The sequence below is a fragment of the Balaenoptera ricei genome, chromosome 2, assembly GCF_028023285.1.
Source record: "Balaenoptera ricei isolate mBalRic1 chromosome 2, mBalRic1.hap2, whole genome shotgun sequence".
NCBI lineage: Eukaryota > Metazoa > Chordata > Mammalia > Artiodactyla > Balaenopteridae > Balaenoptera > Balaenoptera ricei.
This window is the reverse complement of record NC_082640.1, coordinates 174742551-174763137: the sequence shown is the minus strand read 5'-3', so window position 1 is coordinate 174763137 and position 20587 is coordinate 174742551. Positions and strand designations below refer to the sequence as shown.

The 20587-nt window shown below is 50.0% G+C and overlaps 1 protein-coding gene across 5 annotated transcripts in view; it reads left to right on the top strand.

Moving 5' to 3' along the window:
* The window catches only part of TTC7B (tetratricopeptide repeat domain 7B), a 240709-nt gene that overhangs the window by 15030 nt on the left and 205092 nt on the right, over window positions 1-20587 (top strand). For 4 of the 5 annotated variants that reach the window (XM_059914822.1, XM_059914821.1, XM_059914820.1 and 1 more), the window contains exons 2-3: window positions 8369-8523; window positions 12177-12345. In XM_059914822.1, the coding sequence (XP_059770805.1) occupies window positions 8369-8523; window positions 12177-12345 (324 nt within the window). Of the gene's footprint in view, window positions 1-8368; window positions 8524-12176; window positions 12346-20587 lie in introns of those variants that run through there. The other variant, XM_059914823.1, reaches the window with a different exon arrangement.

The window sequence follows — 20587 nt, the reverse complement described above, 5'->3', positions numbered from 1 at the left end:
CCTTTCAGAAACACTCTGTGTACCTATACATTTATAAGGAAGTATATTGTTGGTTTTTGGCTTTTACACACAGTAGTGACATACTGCACTCCCAATTTTGTATCTGTTTTTGAGTTGTTATCTATTACTCTGTAACAAACCATCGGAACACTTAGTGCCTAAAACAACCACATTTTATTGTTTTTCATGATTGTGGGCTTATCAGAGCTTGCTCCTGCCTCGGTGGCCAGCCGTGGGTCCGCTCCGGGACGCTGCTGCCCTTGGCTGGGTGCTCTTACCTGGCTGGGTCTCACCTGAGACAGCTCAGCTCTGTTGCACGTGACCTTTCAGCCTCCTAGGTCCAGGCCAGCCAAGCATGTTCTCTTGGTGGTTGCGGAGAAGCAAGAGGGAAGTAGGAGTGAATAAGCCCTTTTCTGAGCTTCTGTGTGCATCAGATTTGCTCCTGTCCTACCAGTTGGAGCAAGGCACGTGGCCAAGCCCAGGGTCAATGGGAAAGGCCACGAAGCACGTGGATTCAGGGAGGCATGAGGACCTGGGGCCATTTGTGCAATCAGGGTACCACGGAGCTGTGTTTAGATCTGTTCCCTTTGTTTAATGGACACAGTCTGTCCCATTGCCTGGGGTGTCCCATCATTCATTTAACAGGCCCCCTGCCGTAGTTCCTATTCTTTGCCATTACCAGTAGGGCTGCATGTAGTAAACTAAACATCCCTATACATACATCTTCGTGCTCAAGAGTGCGTGTCTCTATGGGAGAATTTGCTAAAACTGGAATTTCTGGGTCGGATGGTACAGGTACGAACGTTGTTTTGTAGGTATTGCTGAGTTGCCCTCTGTAGACACTCCTATCGATTTATACTCCTCCCAACACTATCTGATGGTCTCTGTTTTCTTGTCAACACTCTTTGGGAGGCAGGAGGGTCACAAGTGCTGCAAACATTAAGGTACCTGTGATTTACAAGAAGCCAGAGAGACGTGGGGATGAAATTCAGAGTTCATACGGAGACTGGGAAATGGAGAGCCTGGCTGTCTTTGCTGGATAACAAAGGGGACAAACCAGTTCCTCCTTCCGTAGGGGTTTGTTTTTTCCTCTTGGATTGGAGCCCCAGCAGGAATGGTTTGAACAGACCTAATGCTTCTCTATTGACATGTAAACTGAGTAGTTGAGATTTTTTATATTGATATCAAGTACTCCCTGAACAGAGTAGAAACCGAAGTTTTTTCTTCCCCATCTGATCAGATCTCTGGGTGTCAGCTGTTTACCCCACAAGGGAGAAGGCTGTGAGGAAGGAGCAGTCACTTCAAGTGGCAAAGGGCACAGCTCCTCCTTCCCTGGGAGGGGGGGTGCCAGGGCCACCTGGGCACAGAGCGGAGCCTCCGCGAGGCTCATGGGACTGTCTGTGGACACGAACCGGGGACCAGAGTCCCCTGCCAGGGGCTAATTCCCCACACTCTTCCTGGTGAGGGCCCTCGGGAGTGGTCTCTGTTTGGCTTCAGGCTTCCTCTCTATTTGTCACTGGGAAGCTGGTTTCTGCCACCTCAAACCCCCAAAAATGCCTGTGGGAAAGTTGAAACCAGCCCCTGGGCCCCGGGCCCCTGAGTCCTCCCCCCCTCCCCACTTCGGTCACCTGAGAATCCCAGCAGGTAGAGCAGGAGAGGGACTTAGAAACTGCCCGTCCCGGCTTGGCCAGGGCTGGGAAGGAAGCTGGGCTCCTTCTCTTGAAGCTGACGTCCACATGGTTTGTGCCTGACCTGCTGGGGAGATGGGGCAGGAGCCATCTGGGTTGGAATCCCAGCGCCAGGACAGTATCCCAGCACCTCACAGTAGCGAAAGGTGAGGAAACTAAGGCTCAGAGAGGTTAAGTAACTTGTCCAGTGCCACACAGCTAGGAAACAGAGGAGCAGGGATTCAAGCCCACAGCTGCCTGAGGCCAAAGCTGTTTCTCACATAGTACTACTGGGCTTCCCCATCCCGGGAAGTACACCCCGGCCCCACTTTGCAGTCCTGATGCTCTCCCCTGCGCCTGGGGGTGTGAATAGGCAAGTGAGGGAAGAGACACTCAGATTTAAGTCTTTCGGGAGCAGGATTCTGTGTTGCGACTGGAAAGCTCTCAAGGCAATTGTAGGGTGCACCTTGTTTGCTACCCAGTTCTCTGGGATCACTTTCCTCTCTTGCCTGATGTCCAATGTCTGGAAAACTGCTTTTCTTTTTTTTTCATATATTCTGTCTTGCTTTTGTGTTTATTTTAGATGGGAGGGTAAATTCCGTCCGTCTTGGCTGGAAGTGAAAGTCTATTTTTAACATTTTGATCCTCTTTATATATTTAATTCTTTAATACAGTGGGAATTCATTTCCTTGTGTGCCCCGAGGTGCCTTATTTCCTTATGCCTCATGGTCCCGGCATGTAGCGGGACACACGGTTGGGCCATGACAGCGGGGTGGGGGACGGCTGTTTCTTTTGTCGATAGTGGATTCTGTTTGGGAAGCTGTGTGGTCCTTGGCCAGCGCCTGTGGAGCCCCCTCCATCACGAGCCTTGCAGCTTCTGCATAATTTCTCTGGCATGAGCTGCTTGATTTTTAAAAATAATTAATTAATTAATTAATTTTTGGCTGCATTGGGTCTTAGTTGCTGCGCACGGGCTTTCTGTAGTTGCGGCGAGTGGGGGCTACTCTTTGTTGTGGTGCACGGGCTTCTCATTGCAGTGGCTTCTCTTTGTTGCAGAGCACAGGCTCTAGGTGCACGGGCTTCAGTAGTTGTGGCACTTGGGCTCAGTAGTTGCGGCTCACGGGCTCTAGAGCGCAGGCTCAGTAGTTGTGGCACACGGGCTTAGTTGCTCCGCAGCACGTGGGATCTTCCTGGACCAGTGCTCGAACCCGTGTCCCCTGCATTGGCAGGCGGATTCTTAACCACCACACCACCAGGGAAGCCCCGAGCTGCTTGATATTTTTTAAGATTTCTGTCCTCCTCGTTGGGAGAGTGAGTGGCAGGGAAGTCACCTTTTTTGAAGGGAGGCCAAGAAAACAATTTGCTTGGGAGATTAATTAGAGCCTGGAAATTTAAAAAATTTCAAAAATGATTTTGTAGCCACCATGCTAAATTTCAAATTAGATTGTAAGCTCTTTACTCAGAATGTGCAGCTCTTTTTAGAACTGAGGAGCTGATCCTTGCCTACCTGACAGGAAACTCCCCCGACTACCTCCTCTCCCTCTCCCCGCCCTTCATGGTTCAGCTCTTGGAGTTTCCCCAAGCAGCTGGTCTGAGTCATGCCTTTGCATATTCTGTTCCTTCTGCCTAGAATGCCCTTCCCTACATTTTCCTCCTTGAAAACATATACCTGTCACACTCTTGCTGAAGGTTTTGTCTCCTCCACCCAGCCAGAGCTACATGCATCTTTGTTAGAGCCCGCACCATGTTAAATGGTCTTGAAAGACCAGAACCTCCATGAGAAAAGGGGCTCTGTCTCCTAATTCTGAGGAGAGCCTCTTCCTCTCAGCTGAACCTCTGCCAGGGCCCACCCCGCTGCTCTGAGAACACTAGGCTCTCTTCATGTCTTAAATCAAGACTCTGGTGAGTGGACTTCCCTGGTGGTGCAGTGGTTAAGAATCCGCCTGCCAGAACAGGGGACACGGGTTCGATCCCTGGTCTGGGATCCCGGATCCCACATGCCGCGGAGCAACTAAGCCCGTGCGCCACAACTACTGAGCCTGGGCTTTAGAGCCCGTGTGCCACAACTACTGAAGCCCGCATGCCTGGAGCCCATGCTCTGCAACAAGAGAAGCCACCGCAATGAGAAGCCCATGCACCACAACGAAGAGTAGCCCCCACTCGCCACAACTAGAGAAAGCCCTGGCGCAGCAACGAAGATGCAATGCAGCCAAAAATAAATAAATTAAAAAAAACCAACAAAACAAAAAACAAACAACAACAAAAAGACTGTGGTGCGTTGCCCCAGTGTTAGGAGATCGGTGAACGTAAAGGGACGTGAATCCCACACAGCACTAGGGAGTGGTTTGTACACTCCTCTTCAACTGTGCAGCCCCTTGTTTACATAAACATCTTTGCAAGCCTAGGAAGTAAAAGCCAATGAAAGAGGAGAGGTGAAGAGTCTAGGGGTTCTATCAAAGCCCTCAGTTGGGTTCTGCAGAGTTCTGTTTAGAAAGCAGTGAACTTGGGGATGAGCATTGGTAAGCCTTCTCAAACAGTGTTTCTCAGCTGAAAGCCTGTTTTGTGTTTGGGAGATCTAGTTAGGATACGAGTTTGGCCACTGTAACAAAGGTCAGAATAACAGCGACTTGAGCAGAACAAGGTAAAAGTTAATGTTTCTCTCTCGTGTACTAGTTGACCATAAGCAGCGCCCAGGGCTTGTGGCAGCTCCTGGCTGTTAGAGACCAAGGGTCCTTGTGTCCTCAGTAGATGGCTTCCACCTTGTGGTCTGGGACAGGTTGCCAGTATCTGTCAGCACAGCCACATCCCGGCGGGTGGGGTGGGGTGAAGAGGGACTGGACAGCAAGCTCATCCCCCCTAAGGCCCTGGTCCAGATGCTGCGTGTATCCCATCAGCTGTAACTGAGTCACACGCAGCATCTAGCTCCCAGGGGCCCTGGGAAGCTATGTGCACTGATGAAACCTGGGCATTCTAATGCTAAAGAAAGAAGGGGAGAATGAATATTAGGGGGCGACTGGCAGATGCTGCCACAGGCAGGGACAGGCCTACCCTGGAGGGTGCAGCCCAAATGCCTCTGCGTGTCATCGAGTTAATTCACCATTTATTGTCACTCTTTGCCAGATGTTGTGCCCGGCCCTGAGACTCAAAAATAAACGACACTCAGGTTCTTCCTTTAAGCCTCTCCTTAGAGTCTAGAAGGGATTGGGGTGCTCAAGGTTGCTGGGACAGCTCGGGGTGGCTTGGGATGGGGCATGTCGGGGAGGAGATCCACAGCGCTTAGAGATCAGTAACGGCCAAGAGTGTTCTCAGAGCACGGCAAAGGCTTGGAGGAGTGAACCTGGCTGGCACATGTGGAGAACTTGGCCAGGACCTGTGTTCCATGCTAAGGGATTTGGGCGTCACCCCGTGGTGATGGGGCTGGGTAGGGAGGTGGGGGAGGGTGAACCGGTGAGTCTCTGAGTTCTGACCCCAGCTGGTCTTCTCACTCACCACACCCTGTTCTCCAGCCACTTTATTCAATGCAAAGGAAGCTTGCCTTTGCACCTTTCCAATGCTATGCTGTTCCCTCAGCCTAGTTTACCCTTCCCTCTCTTGTTTGCCAGTCCAGATCCTACTCATCCTCTAAGGCCCAGCTGAGTGGTGTGGTCACTCCAGGTCACCACATAGTCCCTACTAAGAACTCATTAGCTCCATTCTGCAGTCTTGCTCTGGTCACAGTATTGTTCCCATTTTGTAAACGGGGGAATTGATGCTTCAGTATGCCCCTGGTCCCACAGCTAGAAAGATGCAGCAGGTAGCAGAGGTGCTGATCTGTTGTGCTTTCTGCTTGCTGGCCTGGCGATTCTGCTCCGGGCAGCCATTTCCAGATGCAGGGGCAGAAGATCAGCAGCAGGGAGGTGAGCTGGAGGGGCAGGGAATTATGCGGAATAATTCAGAATAATGCGGAATAATGGGGAATAATGGGGAGAGAGGAATCCTCAGCTCATGTGTCCAGAGAGCCTTTCTTAGAATTACTCCCCAAAATGCTGAGGTTAAATCCTAGGGCCAAAGTCACAGAGCAACAAACTGAGATTTAAATCTGGGACTCTGAATCCCATCTTACTTTATTTTATTTTTTGGAAGCTTAAAATATACAGAAAAGAAATTCAAAGTATACTGATAGTCTTACCACTCAGAAATAACCACTATTAATATCCTGATATATATATATATTTTTTTTTAATTTATTTCCGATTTTTATAGAAGAGTTCATTTTTTCTAAAAGTAATATTAAATGATTCTGCTCAATATAAATAATTCAAACTTTATAGATGAGAGCTTAAAAATTACCCCAAATATTATCATTCAGAAATTACTATCGTTTCCTCCAGTGGTAATCATTCTAGATGTCTCTGTAGGGATACAGACAGATTTAAAGAGAAATAGACACACTTTTATAAATAGTGATCATATTCCTGTTTAGTAGAGTAGCCACTAGCCACATGTACCTATTGACCCCTTGAATTGTGGTAGGTTTGAATCAAGATGTGCTATAAGTGTAAAGTACACAATGGATTTAGAAAAATTAATATGTAAAAGAATGTAAAATATCTCAATAACTTAAAAAATACTGATTACTGGTTAAACTGATAATATTTTGGATATATTGAGTTAAACAAAATATATTAGTAAAATTAACTTCACCTGTTTCTTTTTTCTTTTTTAATATAGCTACTACAAATTTTAAAGTAACATACGGCTTGCATATATTTCTATTGGATGGCAGTGCACTATTTAGAAAATAAGGTGTTAGTAAGTATTCATGGAAAGAAGAAACTGAATCCGAAAGAATTGTTGAGCTCCAAATAAATGCTTCACCATGTGACAGTCATTTCCTAAAGAGTCCAATAAAGCTTTTTTTAAAAAAATATTTATTTATTTGGCCACACCGGGTCTTAGTTGCGACATGTGGGATCTTTTAGTTGCGGCACGTGGGCTCTTAGTTGCAGTATACGGGATCTAGTTCCCTAGTGACTAGGGATAGAACCTGGGACCCCTGCATTGGGATCGTGGAGTCTTAGCCGCTGGACCACCAGGGAAGTCCTCAATAAAGCTTTAAGAAGATTGGAGTCATGTTTGTTTTTGTTGTTTAAACATATATTACAGTGTTTTGAAAGATGAGGGCATGGCCCCCTGAAGTTCCTCCCAGTTTTTGACGTATTATTGTTTTTGCATCATATTAATTTATAACAGTCATGTTCTGTTTTGTAATTCTCGTAGGCCTGCAGGCCTCTGCCTACATGTCCTTCATCCCTGAGCCCTGGATTTCTTTATTAGCTGGATTTCATTCTCAGGAAGGACTCATGCTTCTGGGAGGAAGCTGCTGTTTGGGCTGGCCTGTCCACGTGGGCTTTGCTCCGTATCCCCGGGCTCTGTGCCGACATGGCCCTGCAGCCCTCGGTGTTGATGCGGCCACGGGGCAAGCCTGACGTCCTCCGCACCTTGTAGGCAATTGCTTTCTCTTCTTGGACAGCTGAAGAATTCTTGTGTTCAGTAGCCTAACTCAGCTCTATTTTTGTGTTGCTTGGTTCCTCCCAGGACCCTCGGTTTCATCTCTAAAAGATTATTTTCGGCTCCACAGTGCACAGACAGAGGCACTGCTGAGAACTATAGATTCAGCAGCTTTGGGTCACTGACCAGAGCACTTGGAAAGGCTCTTGTTACAGCTCTCGGCCTTCGGTAGACCTACTTCCCAAAATCTCAGTGGGTCCTCTGTGATATTTTTTTTTAGTTAATTTTAGATTACACAAATAATGGGCAAACCTGTTCTCCTTTCTAGGGCCAGGACATTACAGATAAAGCTAAAGCCTAATTGGCCACTAACCCCCGTTGAGGTTCTCCTTCCTGTACCCCAGTGGTAACTACTGCCATGGGTTTGAGGTATATCCTTCCAGACCTTTAAAAATTGCTTTTATATTTTCATACAATTATGTTCTGTCCCTTCACAGAAAAAATAGTCTGTGTTCAGGCTGGTGTATGAATTGTTCTGGGTTTACTCAGAACAATCTGGATGTGTGGATTCCAAAGAGCTGCTCTTGGAGTGAGGTTTTTATTCTAATTAACAAGCCAACACAGACATTAACAAAGTTACAAGTATAAGTAATGCACTCTTAGGAGCAGAACCTTCATACAAACATTCCCAGATACCATGTCTGTAGAGCTTTGACTTTTAGGCAGAAACAGACTGCATGCATTCAGGTCATTTTGACACAAACTTGTTTTAAGAATCTGAGTACACAAGACTTTCTACCAGCTCGTGTCCACGTATAAAGCGGTAGACCACAAAAGAGCTAGAAGATTTCACTGCATTGTCTGAAAAATACAGAGTATTGGGTTCTGTGTGAGATTTCACTGCATTGTCTGAAAAATACAGAGTATTGGGTTCTGTGTGTTTTGTAGCGATCATGCTGAATAAATCGTAAGACAACTTTGTGTTTTCTACTGAACTTGAGCTCTGTCCACATTAACGAGTATCCATCTTTCTAGTTCAATAAATACGGGACAGAGGAATGAATGCTTGAGCTACCACCCTTTTGCATTCATACTCTGGAACATTCTTAATTAAGAGAATTCACTGTCAGATGGTCCTGAGGTCCTTGGGGAGTTCCCAGCCCACAGACCATTCCTCACCCCCATTTAGCTTCTCACTGTGTTCTTTGTAGATGACATGGCAGAACTCCTCCTCGGGGAATCAAAGCTGGAGCAATTCCTGAAGGAACACCCCCTGCGGCAGGGGGCCAGTCCCCGAGGCCCCAGGCCCCAGCTGACTGAGGTCCGCAAGCATCTGACCGCTGCCCTGGACCGAGGGAACCTCAAGGTACCGTGCGCCTCGGGATGAGGGCTTAGAGGGATATGCTGGCTCTACCTCCTCTGGGCAGCGTGTGCTCGGGAAGGATGCCCAGGGACGAACTGGGCGACAGGCGGAGCACATCTGTGGCTTGTCTTCTGAGGAGCAGGCCAACTCCCTGTGCAACTGATGTGGGGCTTCCAGACCAATAGGTTCTCTCTGATGAGAGTCTCTAATGACACATTATCCTGAGAAATGGCACTAATCTTCCCCAGGTGCTTGGAATAAAGCTGTTATCTGGGGCCCAGGACTCAATCTGACACTTTGTCCCACTGAAAAGAGAGAAGTTAATCAGGAGTGTCACTTACCGCACGATATCCTGCCTAAAATATGCAGCTTGTGAATGTCCCAGGCCGCTCTGGCCCGGAGGGGGGTGCATATTGGCGCCGGCAGGCCTGGTACCTTGGTGTGGGAGGGAACCAGGGCAGGAACTTCCCTCTGCCTGAGCAATGACCCTAATCCTCATGGCACAGGAAACCCTAAGCGCTGCCCTTCTCTTCATCTACCCTGTTTCCTGGTCTCTATACTCAGCTTTCCCTCTCCCTCTCACGTCTTTCCTTGCTTGCTTCGTTGAATCTCTTTCATCTTGCCTTCCCTCCCCCCTGCCCCCTTCCCCACCCTGTTACCGCACTTAACCAGTTTCTGGACACTTCCCTGCCTGAAGTCTGGCTCTTACTGGTTTCCTGAAGTCAGTCTTGTTCAGATAGCTGACTGCATCCCACCATTCCTGTCAGCTTCTTTAGGGTCCCTTTAAAATCTCGGATGTATTCTCTATTGGGGAAGGGCAGTCTTCAGTGAACTTTTAAAGCTCTGACTTCTTCCTTTCTTCCTTCCTTCCTTCTTTCACTTTTCTTCAGAGTTAGGGACAGTTGTCTCCATGTCAGTTGTTCTTAACGAAGGTGGTTCTGGTGACATTGGTGGGTCCTAATCAGTGGGAAAGGGTGGGGGGACCTCATAGTGACAGCTGGTCAGACTCAGGTGTCCTTCCAGGAGGTATAAGGGTGAGACTCTGTGTTGGGGGGAGAGGTTGAAGATCACTGCTCCAGGCCTGGCACCTGGCTAGTTTCTATCCCACTTCGAATCCCCCTACCTTCATCCAGAAAAATTAACTTTTAATTTTACCACATGCTCATAGTTTTTGCTCCGCATCCTCCACAACCCAGTGCGGTAGTAAGAACATTGAATTTCAACTTAGAATTCTGAGTTTGCTTTCCAGTTGTGGATTTATAAGCTGTGTGACCTTGGGAAGTTACTTAACCTCTCTGAGCTTCACATTTTTTATCTATAAGTGTACTTAGCTCAAGGTCATTTTGAGTCTCAGGTGTAGAAGTTCTTTCCAACTGAATAGCGCTAGATAACGTGTCAGTTTTTGCTATTTTATTGGTTCTACCTAGAGAATTTTTCTCCTGTTGCCATTTTTTAGCTCCCTCTGCCTTATAAAGAGTGTTCCAAAGTCGTATTGCTCTTGCTTGGGCGGGTTGACCCACTCACACTGGCTGATGTGAAATTTCCTCTCCTCTTGACCTTTAGTTCAGGTGTCTCCTAGCTGGGAGCTAGGGAAAGCCCTGTGCAGACACAGGTGCCCACAAAACACAAGTGAACTGAGGCTGGAGAGACCAGAGCGAGGTAGCCGTGTGGTGGCAAAAAGAGCCTGGGCGAGGAGTCAGGAGGCCTGGCTTCTGATTCAACTCAAAGAAAGTTGCGCTTGTCACAGGCAAGGTAACATGGCACCGGGCTGGAGCTGCTCCCCTCTCCCCCTCGGCCCAGGGGCCTTGGCCAAGCTGTTTCCTCCTCTGCACGAGGCCATAGATTGGACTTGCCCAGCAAGGCTCTCCATACCGTGCATGCATACTACTGCACCTCTACTCTTGGAATTTTTTCAGTCTCCTGCGTATTTTCCATCTGGCCCTTCAAGTTACCTTTTTATTTTTAATTAAAATTTTTTTCCGGTTTAATTTTTAAAACTTTTTTCTTGTGGTAAAATATAAATATCATAAAATTTGCCATTTTAACCATCTTTTAGGTTCAGTGGTTTTAAGTGCGTTCATATTCAGCTCACCACCATCTACCCGCAGAACCTTTTCATCATCCCAAACTGAAGCTCTGTGCCCAGCAAACACGAACTCCCTCCCCCTCCCCCTTCAGTTTGCTTTTCAACCTATGGGTCTCAGTTCTGGGGAAAGAGGGAGGACACAGGAATCTCCTAGGAAGCCTTTTCTGTGTACCCAAGGCTGCCCTGTCCTCTTCCCTGGTGGAGAACCCCTGTGGTGGATGCTTTTTTTTCACAGCTCTTTTTCTCTTTTCTTCAGTCTGCTTTGATTTCTTTCTCTGTTTCCAAATATAATTCTGACGTCTTGCATTGGTGCCACTCCCTCGGGCCACTCTTAAAACCCTTTTGCTCCCTTCGTTCTCTTGCCTGTTCTATGTCCTCTGCGGTGCTGCCCCTGCCCCCTTTCAGGGACTGCCTGGAAGCCGACCACCTTGGCTGAAACAGCGGCCTCGCCATGCTCTGGCTGGTTACCTGTGTACCGCCCACCCCGTCTCAGCCATAGATTACAGGATAGTGCAGCTTCATGGTGTGCTTCTGTAAGCTGAAAAATCTGGCCTTGTGTAGCTGGGGTTCCAATGAGAATGCCTAGGAGAGGGTGATAAATCTGTTTCCTTATATAGATGGCTGGGTCGCCTCTTCTTTCCCCAGTGATGAGTGGGGCTCGAGGATGGGCTGAGGATGAGGTTGGTGGGTGTGGACTGGGGAAGCCAGCCTCTCCCGATGGAGAGGAAGATGAGCCCATCAGAGTTAGAACTTGCAGCATCTGGGAAGGGACCTGGGTCAGTAACCATAGCAAGCTGGAACAGCTCAGTGAGAAAAGTGTGTCCCTGGAAAGAAAGCAAGTCCTGATTTTTGCACCAATTTAGAAAGCCTCTCTCCTTGGGTTATTTGGGTTCCAGTCTGTGTTATACCCCCAGTGCCGTGGGCAGAACCCACCAGGATGTCCATGGAGCCTCCTTTTCTGAGACAGGTGCTCATGTGTTTTGTTCATAACGCATGCCTTCCATACTTGACCCAAGCCTGAGGCCTGACGGGAGCCTGCTTTACAGCAGATTTATTGAAGTATAATTCACATGCCATGTAATTCATCCATTTAAAGTGTACAATTCAGGAGCTGTGCAACCATTACGTCAATTTTAGAACATTTTCATCACCCCAGAAGTAAACCTGTAAGTATTAGCCGTCATCTCCCATGCCCCCATCATCCCAGCCCTAGGCAACACTAGTCTGCTTTCTGCCTCAGCAGGCTCGACTGTTCTGGCCAATATATGTCACCTGTGTGACTGGCTTTTTCACTCGGCGTCATGTTCTTGAGCTTCGCCCATGTGGTCCCAGGGGTCAGTGCCTCGTTCCTGATGATGGCTGAGTAATATTCCGGGGGACGGCGAGACCACATTTTGCCTCCGCCCTCATCAGCTGCTGGCCACATGGGCTGTTTCCGCTCTGGGGCCCCGTGAGCAGTACCGCCAGGAAGGCTCCCACGCCCGTCTTGGTGTGGAGAGCCGCGGGGCCCCGTGGGAGCATCACACATCATATCGTAGGAAAATGTTTTTCTCTCTCCTTTTCCTTCTAGTCAGAATTCCTACAAGAGTCCAATCTGATCATGGCCAAGTTGGATTATGTTGAAGGAGACTATGAAGCCGCTCTCAACATTTATGCCCGGGTGGGCCTGGAAGACTGGCCGCTGACGGGCGTCCCCCCTTACAGGTTGCGGATGGCCGCGGACGCCTACGCCACCAAAGGTGAGGCCCACGCCTGCTCTCCTGGGGGCCGTGCCCCGGGTCGCGCTGTCTGGAGCTGCAGGGCCTCCCTGGATCCTGCGCTTTGACCCCTGTGCCCTTGGCTGGGCTTAACCCCGGCAGCTCCCAGCGAGGCCCCTGGGGTTGCCCCACCACAGGCACTGGATCATTTTAAGCCCAGTGACATGGCATTTCCTTAGAGCTGCGGCTCCTCAGTTATCCCCGAAGGAACAACATTGCAGTAAAGTTTCTTGATGATTAATGTACAGCTTAAGCAGGGACCGTTCTTGGTAATTAAGATGCCGCACAGTGTATATACAGGGATCCTTACATATGGCCAGTTGGCCATGTGGCTGATCTCATTTTTATTCATCAGTGCCACCTCTGGCTTAATTAAGGCTCAGTGGTCACTGAAACAGCCAGCCAAGCAGTGTTTACCTGGGGGCCTAGGGGCTCAGGGGATAGAAAGGGGAAATGTTGCCCTGGTTGCCACAGAGGAGTTTGTGATCTAATGTGAGGGAGTGCAGTCCCACGGGAAAAAAAATGACAGAAAGCCAGGACACACACATTATTTGACCTTTCCAAGTTTCTACTTCCTCATCTATGAAATGAGTGTAATCACATCCACTTCATAGAGTTATGAGGATTAAGCCACATAATGTATGTTAAAGCACTTACTAAATGATATTTTTAAATGTCAGCCCCAAACAAAACAGCAAATGGAAAAAGCCAGGCCCAGTAACAGCTTTTCAGAGGCAGGAGAGGTCACTGTAGGCCAGCAGGGCCAGGAAGGCTTCCTGGAGGAGGAGGGACACTTTGAAGTAGATTTATAAAGGCCTCAGTAAGAAGGAGACCCTCTGAAAGCAGCTCCTCTCCTTCCTGCCACCTACCATCCAAACCATGCAATGTGGCTGACTGTGGCCACACAGAGGCCCGGGCCCTGGGTGGGTTGACCCTCTAGAACAGCACTGAGCTGGCCACTTGTATGCAGCCGGCTGTCTGCCTTGGTTATCCTATGCAATGTTGAACAAAGACCCAGCCAAGGCACACTTAAAGAGCCTTGTGACAGGGGTGACATGTTCACCCAGTTCCCTGGGGAACCTTGCTCAAGCACTTTTAGGTTCCTCTAATTAATCTTCTCAGTGTCCCTGTGGGCTGGGAAAGGATGCTGTCACTCTGACAGGCCACTCTGGTGGTTTAATGGGCACATCAGGGCTTCTGAGGGCCTGGGCCTGGGCGTGCATCTGTCTGAGGTCTGTGCCACGCAGCTGGCCTCTTTTCTCGCTGGTGTTCACCCAGCACCTCACATGCCTTAGGCTTATGGGAGCTGTGTGTGTGTGTGTGTGCGTGTGTGTGTGTGAGAGAGAGAGATTTGGGGCCAGGAACAATATTGTGCAGCAAGAGCAAGGCTTCATCTGGCAGTTTCCAGTCACCTGATTGACCTGGGGCCTGCTGGCTTGTAGCCAGGAGTTGGTTTGTCCTTTGGGGGGAGGAGCATGGCTCTAAGGCCTGATTAGCACCAAGAGCTCAGGTCTTGATTTGGGCTCTGAGACGGCCTGGTGGGGCAGACTGTCTGCAGGTGGCACCACCAGCTTAGTCTCACGGCTGCCATGCAAAGTGGGCAAGGGGGACGGGAGGCTTGGTCCCCAAGTCTGGCCCTGGGTGGTGTGTGATGAGCAGTGGGCCCCAGCCACGGGGCTGAGACATTTGGCTCTTGGGACATGCTGGCTGGCTCATGGGAGAAGGGAAGAGCTGTCCCCTCACTTCACCAGAGTAAGACTGGGCTGGAGCAAAGCCCGGGTGCACCTTGGATGGGCATGCACCAGCCCACGCCCCTCCCCTGTGCCACCTGTATGCTGCTGTCGGCCGGGGATTTGACCTGCACACTTTCACAGGTCACCTCAACTTTTCCATGGTCCCCTGAGGTCTGACTCGACCCAGTGTCTCAGCCAGAGTCAATGTCCATGAACTCCCACGTCTGCTCTTGCAGCCATGGCCGGGAGCAGATTCCCCTGGCCAGGTAATACAGCCTCGGCTTGTTGGGAATCAGAAGCCAACGTCATTCAGTTGTGAGAACCTCCTATGGGCCAACACCACGTTAGGGTTTTATTGTCTCTTTAATTCTCCAAACCCCTAATTTACAGACAAAGGAAATGAGACTGGGTGAGGTTACTCGGAATGATATGGTGCCTACTGTGTGCCAGGCACTGTGGCCCTCATTTGGGTATCTCAGCCAAGCTTCACCATCACCCTATGAGGTAGACACTATTATTTTCTCCATTTTACAGATGAGAAAACCGAGGCACAGGGATGTTAGATATGCTGTCCGGGGCCCTACAGCTGGGAAGTGGTAGAGCCAGGACTCAGCCTCAGTGGCTGGTTCCAGAGCCCATGCTCTCCTACTGAGTGGCGGGAGGGGGACTCAGTCTGAAGAGTGTTCAGCTCCAAAGCCCACGTTCTTAATTACTCTGCTCTGTTGGCACGTGGATGGGAATGCGCTCAGGGCAGGTAAGGTTTCCGCAGGTAGAAAACATTCAGGTCACTAGAGAACACCCTAGATTTGTATCCATACCCCTCCTCTCAGCCCCACCTCTCACGTTCTTCTCCCTTAACTCCTTGCCCAGGTCCCTTGCTGTAAGTTCTGGCCCTTAAGCTCACGTGTCCTGTCTTCTCTGACACCCTCCGGGGCTCACCCATTTAGAGGCCATTGCATTTGACAGTATCACAGCCCAGTAGGTTAGAACTACTCAAACGTCATATTAGGACCAGTTGTACTGCGATCAGACACTCCAGCCAGTCTGTGAGTTCCACTCAAGGAGGAACTGTTTTGTTTGTTTGCCATCCTCAGAAACTAGCACGGTGTCTGGTGCCTAACTGGTGCTCAATTATTGACTGAAATTTATAGAAGTTCCCTTGCTCAGATTTCTACCAAGGTGCCCATTGTGTAATTCAGGTGATTCTGGGTGCCTTTGCTTCTAGCTGTCATGGTCAGGTGCATTTTCTTTGCCCATAGGTAACATACTGAGCATATTTCGATAATTCAGACTTACTCGCTGCTAGTTATGGGGTATACCTGTAAGAGCATGTTGACATCACACCATGACAGAGGCTGGCATGGATCCCTTCCCCAAAGGTTATACATTTCAGTTCATTTCCATTATCAGAGAGCCTCTAAATGGATCTCAACTCCCCCGCACCCCCCATTCCCCCAGCACCTTCCTCCTATCTCTTAAAACTAAGTAGAGAAACAGAGAATGAGAATAGAAGACATGGAGAAACTCTTTAGCTTCTGGTAGAACTGGGTTAATCAAGTGAGTAGAAATCTTTGCTCTGGGTACAGATTGAGATATCACGTGAAATCTCCAGGACACCGAATGGCCACAGATGTTCTTTTCCCAAATGGGGAGGCTTGGGAACAGTGAACACATGGTCACTGTCTATTTTGGGACTTCGATCTGCTGGACATCGGCTAACTTTCTGCAGCTAGGACAGTGGGAGCTGTAAGTGGCTTGCCTTCCTAGAGATGGCCTTTATAAATAGCCTTGGCATGTACCCTGTTGTAACAGAGGGACCACAAATGCATTGGTTCCAATTTGAGGGAAGGCCTGTGGCAGTCCTGCGATGGCCCACCTGGTCACGGTGGGTGGGCAGCTGTGTTCTGCGAGGTTGCTGTCGCTCCCCCGTCTGCCAGGGCGCAGTCCTCATCTGTGTGATGGATGACTGAAGCTGGGTGGCTGGCGTGCCGCAGCTCGTGGAAAGGGGAGAGGAGAGAGATGTCTGGGGTGAGCGGAAGTAACACACATCAGCTGTGCTGACAGTCCACTGGTGAGAAGTTACTATAGGGCCATAGCCACCAGGCACTTGGGAAAAAGAGGAGACTGGGGGGACATGTAAGCCTCTCATTAGACATGTCCATCAGAGCTTGGTCTCGGACCCAGGTGGGACCTGTTGGAGGATGCAGGGAGAAGAAAGTAGCCTGTGCTCAGGTGAATGAAAGGGAATGCGTAGGACCTGAGGCTTGGGATTGGTGCCCACGAGGAGGGAAATTACGAACCTGGAAACAGCAGCGTGGTATTAAACTTCCTTTCCAGATTGCATGGTACCAAAGCAGAGAAGGACTGACTCCAAAATATAAACAGGGCCTTCACAACCATCACTCATACAAACGTCTTATTTTCCAGCGGGGGAGACTATGCCAGAGAAGGTAAGGGACTTGCCCAATGACACAGAATGAACTGGAGGCAGGGCCCGGACGTGGAGGAAACTTGGTAGGAAACGTTCCTGTCAAGCTGCATGACGTCTGCCCAGGTGGAGAAGGCGGTATAGTGTTGGGAGCTTTGTGGGGCCTCCTCCACTTTCTTTATTCCTCCTTTGTTCCTGGGTTTGAAATTGCTCCTCTGACACACTGGCTCAGAGCTTGGGGTTTTGGAACCAGACTTCCACGTTTGATCTCTAGCTTTGTCACTTACTAGCTATAGGATCTTGTGCAAATTACTTTCACCTCACTGGGGCTCCATTTTTTCATCTATAAAATAGAGATAATAATAGTATCTACTTTATAGCATTGTTGTAGGGAAGGAGTGAACACATGTAAAGCACTTAGCACAGTGCCTGGCAGATCAACAAAGGTTAGCTATTTTTATTTTTATGTATCCCTGGAGCTTGAACCCAAATGGATAGACCTCTTCAGAAGCCCCAGGTAACAGCCAGCTATGGGGAGAGGGGAGAGTTGCCCTAGTGTATCTGCTTTGTGTGACAGAGGGCTTGGCTCAGGCTGTGGGAGAGCAAGCAGAGATTGGAGGCTTAGGGAGGAAAGGCTGTTGGTGCTGGAGGATGGGGAGTACCCAGTGGTCAGGGGCAGGTGGAGTGGGTACCCTAACGGGACTGCTTGAGGGTGGGTCCAGAGACAAAGTTCATCCTGCACTTCACCAGTCTTGCCCCGGGCTGGCCCGGAAGGTTAGAGGTCTTTAGAGTTGGACCCACATTCATGGTTTTATCACAAAAGGCCATTCACATTGGGATGGATCAGTTGATTCAAGTAGCGTTCCTTTAAGAGGCAAGAACAATTCACACAATTCCCAGATAGTTGTCTTCATAAGGAACATGCTAAATACATTGGCTGATAAGAGAGGAGATAGCGGAGGAGGAGAAACCAGCTCTGCTGGGCTTCAGGGAGGAGGGCTCGTCTCTGCTGACTGGACTTCACTTCCTGGCCAGAGGCCTCCCCTTGGATATGTTACTTCCTTCCTTGTGTGAGACTGGCCCCAGAGCCCTCTTCGGTCTGCCCACTGTGTGCTCTGAGCATCGGGTCTTGGGGCATGGTGCCAAGAAGGAACTAAGGTGCCCGCCTCTCTGTGGGCAGTGCCGAGGGGCGAGGGAGCTCTCAGGGGCTTTCAGAAGTGCTGCCTGTTCCCTTAAGCTTGTAAGCACTGGTCTTCAAACACAGAACCCATTTCCAAAAGGTGTGGATCTCAGCCTTGCCCTCCCCAGCTTGAAAACCAGTGTCTTCTCACACCCACAGACCTCAGCTTGCAGTAATCAGTCGTTAGGCCAGAGGACAGAGACTTAAAACATTCACTGAGAAAACGTTTCGGGAAGAGGCCCCTGGGAATTGCTCACTGTCTTCCATGGGCCTCCTACCAGAGCAAAATTCAGGCAAATCAGCACAAGGGACACGGTTCATTGTTGAGGGGCTTTTATTAGGTGTTGCTCACGGGTTTCTCCACCACACTTTGCTCAGTCCTGGGCCGCTGGGTGGTATCGAAAAAGGCCTGAAACAAATTGAGTTGGAAATTCTTCAGGCGGTGGTGGGTCGTTATGACTTGAGTACTGTCGTGCTCCCAAGAAGGCTGTCACATGTTGCGACCACAGAGGAAGCAAATATCTTTAACCAGGGTTCCCCGCCCCCCACCCATGAAATGTAGGAGACGGGAGGAGAAGGGTGTGTCTGCCCTTTCTCCTTGGGGGCTAATTGTAACAGCCCTCTGGGTCAAGGTGAGGCCAGACTCCCGACGAGGTGCCTTGAGGAATGAGTTTCCTAGAAGGTGGTTTACCTTTCTGCCTCATTTTTCCTCCTGGAATATTGTCTGTTAGGAGCAGCCTAGATTCCCCTGGGAAAGTGGAGACATGTTTGTTGGGGGCTTTCGCCTGGGGGCCCTGATGGGGGCTCCATCCTCAGGGATGCTCGTTTGCTGCTCCCAGGGGAGCCTGCGTGTGGTGGGTTGGGTCCAGGCTGGCCATGCTCCACCAGTGCCAGAGGCATCTGGGGGAAGGCAGTGCTGGTCCCCTCGCACACTAGGGCCCCTGCCCTCTCCGGGCCGTGGGTTGACGTCTTCCGGACCAGCTGGCGCCTATGCTCAGCTGACAGCTTCAGGCGCAGGCATGGTGACCAGGGCTTGCCTCTTGAGCCAGCTCACATAGACACTGGGTGGCAGAGAGGCTCTCAGGTCGCTTGTGTGCTCGGTGGGAGAGAGTGCCGGGAGAGAGACACGACAGCTGCTGGGACACGGTGGGAGAGGGGAGGGGCTGGACCGGTGGCAGGGTGTCCATGTCGCCTGCTCTGCCCAGCCCGACCCAGCTGCTCAGCAGATGTAGTGAACGGGTATGCTGTGCTCACCGAGAGGGTGGAGGCAGAAGTGCCGATCCAAGTCAGCGACTCAGGCTCCATCCCCCAAGGCCAGAGCCCCTGCCTTGAGCGCGTGCAGAGGGTAAACCCACGCTGAAGACGCATTTAGAAGTTCTGCTGAGAGCTGTGGGTTAGGGCCTTTCAGTTGTAGGTGAAAGAAAACCCAACTCAATCTGACTTCGGGGGCAGCTGGATTCAGGGCTCAAAGGCATGGACGCTTTCTCTCCTTTTCCCAGCACATCTTACCCTGTGTTGCTTCCCATCTCAAGCTCCAGACTCTGAGTCTCTTAGGCCTAAGTCTTAGGAACCTCAGCCAGCTTCTCACTGGGTCTTGTTGACCCTGCCCGGGTCACGTTCCCATCCTCAATGTCGTTACGGTGGCCAGCGACAGGCCCTGTAACTGGCCCAGGACCTGCATGAAGGCTGTGACGAAGAGGGCGGGCCCTTCAGGGGAATGAGAGGGAGGGCAGATGTCCATGACAGATGACACAGCAGCGGCTCCTCTGAGTAGGAGCCTTCTTGTCAAAGAGGCTGGGGTTCTTTATGCCCTCTCTCCTTGGAGGCGATCCCTGCAGGGGAAAAGGAAAAGGGACAATTGAGGAGGAGCCAGGTGGCTGCTCTGTGACAGAGTCACTGTGGATTGGAGACGGCCTTGGGACCAGACCACATCAGGCAGTCTCCAAGGATGGAGGAGCCGACCTCGCCTGCGTGGAGGGCTCTTAGGGGAAGAGGGACTTGACTGTTCTGGCCTCGGGGATAGGGCCAGGGCCAGGCAGTGGAAGCTGCACGAAGTCCAGCAGTATTCGCATATCTGGAGATCTTTCGAACAGACGCAGCCGCCTCAGGGTTCGGCTGCCCTGAGAGGTTGGGGTTCCTGTTGGATTAGCCTTTGTGGAGCCCTTCCAGGAGCCAGGCATGACGCTTTCAGATTTACCTGCATGCTTGCACTTTGCCCCGAGAACAATCCTGTGCCGTAAGGATTATCATTCCCCGTGGAGGGGTTGAAAGCCTGAATTTCAGAGGTGAGGTGGGATTCAAATCAAGGCCTGTGGACTCCAGAATCCATACTATTTCTGCTTTCCTGAGCTGCCTTTCAGTTGGAGTAGGGATGTCATTGATGGAATTCCGGTGTCAGATAACCTGCTAACCCTTGATGCTATTCTGTGATTCTTAAGTAAGTTAATCTAAGTCTCGCTTTTCTTATCTACGCAATGGAGATAATGATACAAGAATACTGAGAAGAATGAAGAAGGCAAAATGGGAAAATGCTTTCAAATATATAAATCTGAGGTCAGCAAAAGGGAGTTTGTGTAGTCTTGACCTCAGGTATCCTGAGATTGGGAGCAGCAGTGGCTGTGATGGTCTCAACCCTCCCCATGGCCCCGCCCATCATGCTCCTTTGCTTGGGCAGCTGGTGGTGCTTCTAGCTGTCCTGGGTTGCCCTCTTGCCTTTTCCCCCATAATTTCCCTTTATTATTCTTCTTAATACAGACACGATACATGTGCATTATATAAAAATAAGAAATACAGACCAGTCAAAAGAACATAAAAATATCCATCACCCTGTCTACCCAAAGCCAACCTCTGTTAACATCTTAGCGTGTTTCCTTCTAGATCTTC